This window comes from Aegilops tauschii, chromosome 5 (assembly GCF_002575655.3).
Source record: "Aegilops tauschii subsp. strangulata cultivar AL8/78 chromosome 5, Aet v6.0, whole genome shotgun sequence".
Lineage (NCBI taxonomy): Eukaryota > Viridiplantae > Streptophyta > Magnoliopsida > Poales > Poaceae > Aegilops > Aegilops tauschii.
This window is the reverse complement of record NC_053039.3, coordinates 223,232,479-223,241,689: the sequence shown is the minus strand read 5'-3', so window position 1 is coordinate 223,241,689 and position 9,211 is coordinate 223,232,479. Positions and strand designations below refer to the sequence as shown.

Genomic DNA, 9,211 nt, shown 5'->3' with positions numbered 1-9,211 from the left:
GATATGAATGATTTAGAAAAGCATTTGTTTGACTTAAATATGATGTGCGGATGAATTACCTAAAAGGTTAGGGGATTTTTAAAAAATGTAAAATAATGGTTCGGGTGTGACTTAAATCCGGACGGCGGGTTGATTTTAAGAAAACTCGGAGACTTTTACGTAAAATACGAAAAAAACGATTCATTCTTACTTAAAACAGGACAGCGGGTTGAATTCTCTGAAACAGAGGAACTTTTTTGCAAAATGCCATGACGGACGAGCAGAAACCCAATTTTCTTTATTATTAGGTAAAGATAAAGATAATAAAGTAAAATAAATAGATATAGATATAGATTGGTAATTAGTATTAGTATTAATAATTAATAATTTTAGTATTATTAGTATTAGTATTTGTATAGTATTAGTATTCGTATTAGTATAGTAAGTATAATATTACTATTAGTATATATAAATGAGACACGTGTTACCATGAAAAAAAAGTGACATAGCGGGATTTGGAATTTTGGAATGGTGAATAAATATTTGCCAGTTTTATATTTTCTTGAAATTGTGAATATACCTACTTTTACGCGGGCACGTGACCTCCCGTGCCCCCTACACTCGCCGAGGCACCACCACTTGTTCTTTCCTTCTCCTCCGCCTACCCTCCATTCCTTCCCTCCTTCCATTCCCCTCCTCCGATCCAAATGGTGCCTCCGCAATCCGCTCCCGGCGGCCTCCTCTAGCCGCGGCCCTCCCACCTGCATCGGCTGCGCGGTTTGCTTCGGTTTCAAGGTGCGTGCCTCCCGGATCTTGTGCCTCTCTCTCCATCGATTGCGTTGGGCGATTCTTGAGTTTCCGCGTTGTTAGATAAGGGATTGAGTCTGCTGGAGACGGGAACAACGGAATTTTAGGTCCAATGAGATGTTTTTGGGCTTCTTTCTGGCTTGACTTTGTGGATTTGATGATAATGCGGGTGTATTTTGGGCTTGGAATTCGTGGGATCCGGGTAGGAGGAAGTAGGTGGCCTTTTTGCTGGGTGATTGCACACCTTGGTGGGATTCGGTAATGCAATTAGTAACAATTGTGTGTGGATATACATGCAATTCTCTCTTATCCTTTGCTTATTTTCCCAGTGTGTAATTCGATGTTTAGTTCTGTTTCCATGCTTGTCTAGCTCCTGAGTGTTACCCCGTGTCATGTGTTGCGACTTGCTAACAAATTTATTTTATCACAATTTCATCAATTTGCAGGCTGATAAAATTAGAAATATAAGATAGTTGGCGTTCTAATATTTGGAAATGCGTTTTGAACGGCAGTGAGTTCAAAATGCATCTTTAATGGCACCGTGGTGATTTAGGAATTGACGTTGGATGTTTAGTCAACTAATATGCTTACAATATCTGTAAGATTGATAGTATTATGATTAGGCTGTTGACTAGTCCACCTAGTTGGGGGAGTAAAGTTTTGTTTGAGGTCTACTTGTAGAAGATCAAAGAAATACTACTTCTCATGTATCCTAAATTAATAAATTAAAATTTCAAATTTTAAGTAAGGAACTTAGATATTGATAGAAAATAATGGTTGAAAGTTTTTCCTTTTTATTCGTAGAGATTGCTAGAAGTCATAAAGGATTTTATTGTGTATTAGGTAGGAGGCAACTGAGTCCATGATTTAGTGATTAACAAAGGCGTGACAGGGAAACTGAAATGTCATTGTGTAAAAGTTTTGTGTTCTAAGTCTTTAGTCCCAAACAAGTTGTGGTAGGCTAGAGCTGAGACCCATAAGATCTCGAAACCAACTCATGGTTCTGACAAGTGGATAGCTAACTTCCACGCACCCTTGTCCATGGCTAGTTCTATGGTGATATTCCAGTCCTTAGATCTCTCTTTACGGATTCCTCCCATGTCAAGTTTGGTCTACTCTGACCTCTGTTGACATTATCATCACATTTTAAACGTCCGCTATGCACTGGAGCTTCTGGAGGCCTGCGATGTATATGCCCAAACCATCTCATACGATGTTGGACAAGCTTTTCTTCAACCGGTGCTACCCAAGCTCTATCACGTATATCATCATTCCAGACCTGGTCCTTTTTTGTGTGGCCACACATCCATCTCAACATGGGCATCTCCGCTATACCTAACTATTGAACATGTCACCTTTTGGTCGGCCAACACTCAGCGCCATACAACATTGCGGTTTGAATCGCTGTCCTATAGAACCTGCCTTCTAGTTTTTGTGGCACTCTCTTGTCAGAGAACGCCAGAAGCTCGGCAACACTTCATCCACCCGACTTTGATTCGATGGCTCACATCTTCATCGATATCGTCATCCTTCTGCAGCATTGACCCCAAATATCGAAAGGTGTCCTTCTGAGGTATCACCTGCCCATCCGGCTTTGATTCGATGGCTCACCTCATGTACTCAGTTTTAGTTCTACTAAGCCTAAAACCTTTCGATTCCAAAGTTTGTCTCCATAGCTGTAACTTTCTATTAACCCCTGTCTAACTATCATCGACTAGCACCACATCATCCGCGAAGAGCATACACCATGGAATATCTCCTTATATATCCCTTGTGACCTCATCCATCACCAAAGCAAAAAGATAAGGTCTCAATGCTGACCCTTGGTGTCGTCCTATTTTAATTGGGAAGTCATCAGCGTCGCCATCACTTGTTCGAACACTTGTCACAACATTATCATACATGTCCTTGATGAGGATAATGTACTTTGTTGAGGCTTTGTGTTTCTCCAAGGCCCACCACATAACATTCCGTGGAATCTTATCGTAGGCCTTCTCCAAGTCAACCAAAGTGATAACTCTCTCCCATAGCTTCATTGTGTGGCTCGTCGGCTTAATTCCACGGTAATTAGTACAACTCTGAACACCCCCCTTGTTCTTAAGATTGGTACTAATATACTCCGGCTCCATTCTTCGAGCATCTCATTGCCCGAAAAATGAGGTTGGAAAGCTTTGCTAGCCATACTATTGCTATGTCTCCGAGGCCTCCCCACACCTCAATGGGGATACAATCAGGGGTCATCGCCTTGCCTCCTTTCATCCTTTTTTAAGCATCCCTGACCTCACCTCAGACTCCTAGATTCGTCACACAAAACGCGCCCTAGTATAATCAATGGCAGAACTCTCATTCTCTCCATTGAACAGCTTGTCAAAGTACTCCTGCTATCTATGCTTAATCTCCTCGTCCTTCACCAGGAGCTGATCTGCTCCGTCGTTGATGCATTTGACTTGGTTGACCCCCCGATCCGTACGATGGTTGTGAATTTGTATTGGAAATAGAAATGGAGTTACTTCATTCTTATCTCACTGACAAATAACAGATAGTGTTCAATTGATCAGTTACCGCTCATTTTTTTTGGTAAAAGCCACACAAATTAAAATGGAGTTTATTTCCTAGAAAAAAAATGGGTTCTTATGCCCTGTGTTAAGATGGGTGCAGGACAGTCTGGTTTGGTCTTTTCCAGCATTCTTTCTTCGTAACTGAAGTTGTCTTGCACCATTTGTACCCTTTACTTGCTGGTGCATCATGGTGGAATGGCATAGAGGTTGGACGAAAATAATTCGTTCAATTATTATTTCTCTAAGGATGGATTGCTATATACTCCCTCTGTCCGGGTTTATTGGGCCCTTTAGCCAAAACTCAGAGACCAAGGCAAAACATTAAAGCTAATGGCGTTTGATTTCCGAGCGGGGCAGCAACCAATCAGATTTTAAAGTAGTCATGGCATGCAGCCGGCTGCACATTTCCCCTTCGTATTTAGCCAATCACGCGCCACGTTTAGCGCTAGCAGCAGTTATTACATGCAACCAGTTTCCTGCGCCTCTTCGCATGCAACTAATTGCGAGAAAACCTAACCAATTGAACGCATAGCCAGTGGAATGGGATCGAGGGGGCCTTATAAAAACATATGCGTCTAGTTGGCTCGTGGGCCCAATAAACCCGGACGGAGGTAGTAGTATGTAAGCCCCAAAATGGGAAGGGTGATTTTTTCTTCCCTCTTCCAAGCACAGATTGTACTAATTCTTTTCAGAAATTACATAACAAGCTTCAGTTTTAACGTATTTCTTGGAGATATGTTTTGGCAGTTTTGTTGGGGTGATGGAATGTAGGCAATCAACACAAATATCTATTCTTTTCCAAAAAGAACTTTCATGGGCTAATATCAGCTAAACATTTTTTTGCAGGCTCTTTGTGTTCAGTTTATGTTGACAGTACTTTGGGAGTTGGGATGCTATCTGTACAACTATAGTAGTAGTTTTTTGGTGTTTCAGCACAATTGTTTACTGTGCTTGTTTTTGGAGTAAATGTCGTTTCGTAGCATTGTGCGTGATGTAAGGGATGGCTTTGGGAGCCTATCTCGAAGAGGGTTTGATGTGAGGTTTCTTGGCCATCGCAGAGGGAAATCTCATAGCGCCGTCCACGAGTTGCATGATCCAGCACCTGTGATACAGAGCAGTTGCTGGGCTAATTTGCCTCCAGAATTGCTTCACGATGTGATTGAGAGGTTGGAGGCCAGTGAGGCTACATGGCCTTCCAGGAAACATGTAGTCGCTTGTGCGGCTGTCTGTCGAACCTGGAGAGAGATGTGTCAAGAGATTGTTAAGAACCCAGAGTTTTGTGGAAAAATTACTTTCCCTGTCTCCTTGAAGCAGGTGATGATGTTCTCTTAATCTTTTTTGGTTTCAGTCTCAGTTTCTGTGATCATTGTAGATTCTAATTAACATATATTCCCGTCATCTCAAAATGTAAGTCCTATTTGTTTTGTCCCTAAGTCAAACTGTTTTCTGGTCGGACCAAGTTTACAGAAATACACATCAATTTATATAATATCGAGTCAATACACTCTGAAAATATGTTTCATGATGTATCTATCGGTAGTGGTTTTGTTTTGTACATGTTTTTTCCTATAAACTGGTCAAAATTAAAAAAGCTTGACTTAGGAACAAAACAAAGAGGACTTGCATTTTGGGATGGAGGGAGTATTTGGTTTTGAAATAGCACAGTAGAAGCTTCATATATTCACTGATATGCTTTTTTGTTGGTCAGCCTGGGCCCCGTGATGGAACCATCCAGTGCTTCATTAAAAGGGATAAGTCTACACAAACTTACTACCTGCATCTGTGTCTTACCTCCGGTAAGTCTATTCTCAAGTATTTTGTTTTCTTGTGCTTAATGCATTTCCTTTGCCTTCATCTGCAGCCATCACTTTCCTTGTGAAGAATGCAAGATCACAATCATGCTTTTTACTGTAACAACCAAAGAGTGATGTAGTCCGTGCATCATAAATAATTATGCATGAATTATTGCAGGCATTTAATTAATCATACTGATCATTGTATTTGGTGTTGTCTCGTTAAACAGTCATGCTCCAGTGCATGCCAGTCATTTATGCTTAATGTATATTCATTGTTTGCTTCTTATTTTCTTGTTGTACATGGCTGATGTATACGTCGCTCTTATCTCACAAATCTAGAGTAATAGTTCCTACATAGCACTATTTTAAAATATCCAGTCAATTTGCTTTAAGAAGATATAATAGCCCAAGTTGCAGAGTACAGTAGAAATGACAATTGTTGTTGGTTGACTAACGTCACTAAAAGACAGTGCTCAACCTGTCATCTGCTTGGTCCGCATTTGGTCAAGACGCTAACACAACTTGCATTTTAAGTTTTGAGCTTCATGGGGCTGGGACTGACAAATGCATCTGCTCGAAGTGGATCATCAGTGGCCACCCCCTGAATTGTTGTTCATCTGGAGCCAAGCATGTCTAGTCTTGAAGTCAACTCTGTAGAAGTGAATTTGCTAGATTGAATGCACCACAGCAAATGCACCATCTTGGCTGATATTCCAGCACCTGAGGCTAACATATGTGGGCACCTACCAATAACTAGTGCTGCCATTCTTCCTCCAGTTGTCAACTTGTTCTCAACTAACCCCTCAGTGGAAGATCCTATATTCCTCTTGCAGTCTTGGTAGCCTACTTGTTAGTATTCATTGATATCAGCCACTATTTAACATATCATAACACTTTTTCTGCAGCTGTGGTCGCTGAAAATGGCAAGTTTCTTCTATTGGCGAAAAGACACTCCCGTCCAACCTGTACAGAGTATACAATATTTATGAATACTGACAATACATCTAGGTCAAGCAACATGTACATTGGAAAATTGAGGTAAACTCTTTTTTTTGATATGCTGCATCAGTTTCCTTTTCGTCTGATTGTGCCATTGATATCTTTATTACCCCATTGGGCTTTAGGTCAAATCTCCTTGGCACAAAGTTTGTAATATATGATACCCAACATCCATGCAACATACCCAATGTTTCACAATCAGGGAAAACAAGCTGTAGGTTCTACTCAAGGAAGGTATCACCGAAGGCCTCATCCAGTACTTACAGTATAGCACAGGTTTCGTATGAGCTGAATGTCTTGGGGACTCGGGGCCCTAGGCGGATGAACTGTGTCATGAACTCCATACCTGCCTCATCCCTTGAGGCTGGTGGCACTGTTCTATGCCAGCCGGACAGTGCCGTTGCTCATTCCCTTGATGAGTCATTTGGCAGCATCTCCTTCTTGAAGTCATCCATTAGGGATCGCTCCATCCGATTCAGCAGCACCCGATTCTCGGGCATCTCAATAGGTGGCTCCAGGAATGGAGGCCAGGCATTGGGTGATAATGATGAGTGCAAGGAGTGGCCACTGACTCTCCGCAACAAGGCACCAAGATGGCACGACCAGTTGCAATGCTGGTGCCTCAACTTCAAGGGCAGGGTGACCGTTGCATCTGTGAAGAACTTCCAACTTGTTGCCGCGACAGAGTCTACTGCTGAAGCACCGACCCCATCACAGCCTGCCCCGCCACCTCCATCTGAGCATGACAAGGTGATACTGCAATTTGGTAAGGTTGCCAAGGACATGTTCACAATGGACTACCGATACCCACTGTCAGCCTTCCAGGCCTTTGCAATCTGCCTGAGCAGCTTCGACACCAAGCTGGCTTGCGAATGAAATCATCAGCATGGGCACCGATTATGTAAGAGACTGGTGGCCCCCTCAAATTTATCTGGGACCGCCACAGTGATGTCTATTGTTCATGGTCTTTTAACTTGTAGTTGTCACTAGAAAACCGTTGATTAGCCTTTCCCCCCCCCCCCCCCCCCCCCCCCCCCCCTGATTTTATAGCTGCTGCCCACCGCTGTTTGCTCAGCTGTATCACCATTTGTCTTGTTTTTAACAGCTTGCTTTCTAGAGCCTTTGCCTTTCTGTAATAACTAGCAGACTTAATTGGGTTGTTGATACTTTGCTTGTGTTGCCAGAAGAGTTCCACATATTCATCTGTGGTTAAGTTACAAATTTTCGATCTTGCCTTGTCTCAGCAATAAGCCTATCAGTTTGAAGGATCACCAATGGTGAATCGTTGGAACACTGAATTCTTGGGAAAATGAGTTAAGATTAGGTTCTTAATATATGATCACTATATTTCCTTGCGGTTCTGCTTGACGACGGCCGCCAGAACTACTACAACAACATTGGTTCTGGTGATGGCCAGAACAGCCGTGAGCAATGGGAGGTTGCGGCCAAGGACGCTCAGGCCGGTGACCGGCACAGCAAGCGTAGGGGGGCTCCAACCAGGCGTGGGGTGGCGCGATCGACTCTGGGGGACGCCAACCACAAGAGCTTGATCAACAAGATTGTGCTACCCGAGGTTTGTGTTTCCTGCAATGAGAATGAGACGGGCCATATCCCTGCTTTTTGCCCTGCTGTCTGGTATATGCGGTCTATCTGATCATATGGTTCATTATTGCAACACTGTTCTTCCATGGGATTGCATCGCTCCTGTGTGTGGGTTCGAATCCATGATTCTAGTTCTGAGAAGCAGATTAAAGATAGAAATCACTGTGATTTGCAGAGATGCTGTTAGCTATGCGTGTATTTGTGTTCTTTTGCTTTCAGGGCTTGTTGAGCTGTGCCCTTAGCATTAACCCCATTTGATACTATGTGTATGTGTGGAACTTGTGTGTATTGTTATGAACCTTGTTGGATGGTTGGCTCGGGCCGTTTGCTTTATATATAAAGCGGAGTGAAAGCCTTTTTCGGTAATACTAGAGAAGTGGATACAGCTTGTTACAGCGAGAGGATGAATCTGAAAAACTGTGGGGCAACTGCAACTCTTAAAAAGTAGTCTGATTCTGTTGGACCTAATGGTGTCCTTAACATTGCTGGGTTAATGTTGGTAATATCCCTCTAGACAAGAAATGTTGCATATGTGGGCTCATTAGTAGGTGTTGCCTTGGAAATTAATACGTCTACACTTAGCAGATCAAAATCTGAACTTGGTGTAGAGATGCTGAAGATATTCCTGGTGTTGCTGAAGGAGTCCTGGGGGGAGGGGTTTTCTATGATTTCTGTTGCTCTGTGGACAAAATCCTTGTGAAAAAAAATTCTCCCGTAGATAATGTGGGTATTTTCCAATCCGCTGACGAGGGTGCTTCCTCTCCTAAAAGAGCTTAGATTGACGATAATCCTCCTTTGGATAATGTGAGGTCATCTGCTGGTTTGGGTAGTACTTTTGCTCCTCCTAGATCTTTTGGGGGCAAGAACCATGCTCCTATAAGAGAGGAAAATGAGGGTAACAATGTGGAGATGCATCAAGCTGTGAGCTCTAAGTGAGGAACTGGATGAATGGATGATGATTTGCTTATTTATTCTATGGCTCAGGAAAATTTAGCTGGACATGAGATGCAAGAGGATGATGATGATCATAATTCTAGGATTGTGCACTTTGAGGAAATTGTGGTTAATAGCATGCAAGTGGCTGTAACTCCTGTGGTGGCCAAACAATACCCTCGTACTACATCTCAGCTTGAAGTTAAACACCCCCCCCCCCCCCCCCCCCCCCCCCCAAGAAGTCGTTGTTAAGCTTCATGCACTAGCCAAGGGTTAGGCAATCCACATATACACTTCAACACCCTCTTTCATGTGTGACGCGGGAAGTCAACACGTGGATAGACTTAGAGGTATGACTCAAGAGACCTATAGCCAAAGGGGTAGCAAAAATGGAGGGTATGTCGGTGGACCTGGAGAAGGTCGACGGCGGGTTGGAGGAACAGTTGGAGACGTCCAAGCGAGGAGGAGCGGCCGGGTCGCGCCCGTGGGCGGCAGAAGTGAAGCCGGGTCGGATGCGCTGTGGCGGCCGACCTTGAG

The 9,211-nt window shown here is 43.2% G+C and overlaps 1 protein-coding gene across 2 annotated transcripts; it reads left to right on the top strand.

The window, feature by feature from the left end:
• The first annotated feature begins 479 nt into the window (after nucleotides 1–479).
• On the top strand, nucleotides 480–7,360 carry LOC123494135 (tubby-like F-box protein 14). 2 transcript variants are annotated; one of them, XM_045228837.2, is made up of 6 exons: nucleotides 480–774; nucleotides 4,191–4,306; nucleotides 4,403–4,658; nucleotides 5,053–5,140; nucleotides 6,046–6,178; nucleotides 6,265–7,360. In XM_045228837.2, exons 1-6 carry the CDS (start codon nucleotides 508–510, stop codon nucleotides 7,013–7,015), a joined length of 1,611 nt encoding a protein of 536 aa, XP_045084772.1. In that variant the 5' UTR covers nucleotides 480–507; the 3' UTR covers nucleotides 7,016–7,360. The 2 variants fall into 2 exon arrangements, with proteins under 2 accessions (XP_045084772.1, XP_073356225.1); XM_073500124.1 differs by lacking the exon at nucleotides 4,191–4,306 and having other exon boundaries at nucleotides 601–774.
• Nucleotides 7,361–9,211: the final 1,851 nt, after the last annotated feature.

Excerpts from the sequence above, each read along its gene's own strand:
- LOC123494135 (XM_045228837.2), top strand. The coding sequence starts at position 508 with ATGGTGAATAAATATTTGCCAGTTTTATATTTTCTTGAAATTGTGAAT. Across the intron at positions 4,659-5,052 it reads TCCCTGTCTCCTTGAAGCAG|CCTGGGCCCCGTGATGGAAC; the intron begins GTGATGATGTTC and ends TTTGTTGGTCAG. Across the intron at positions 6,179-6,264 it reads ATGTACATTGGAAAATTGAG|GTCAAATCTCCTTGGCACAA; the intron begins GTAAACTCTTTT and ends ATTGGGCTTTAG.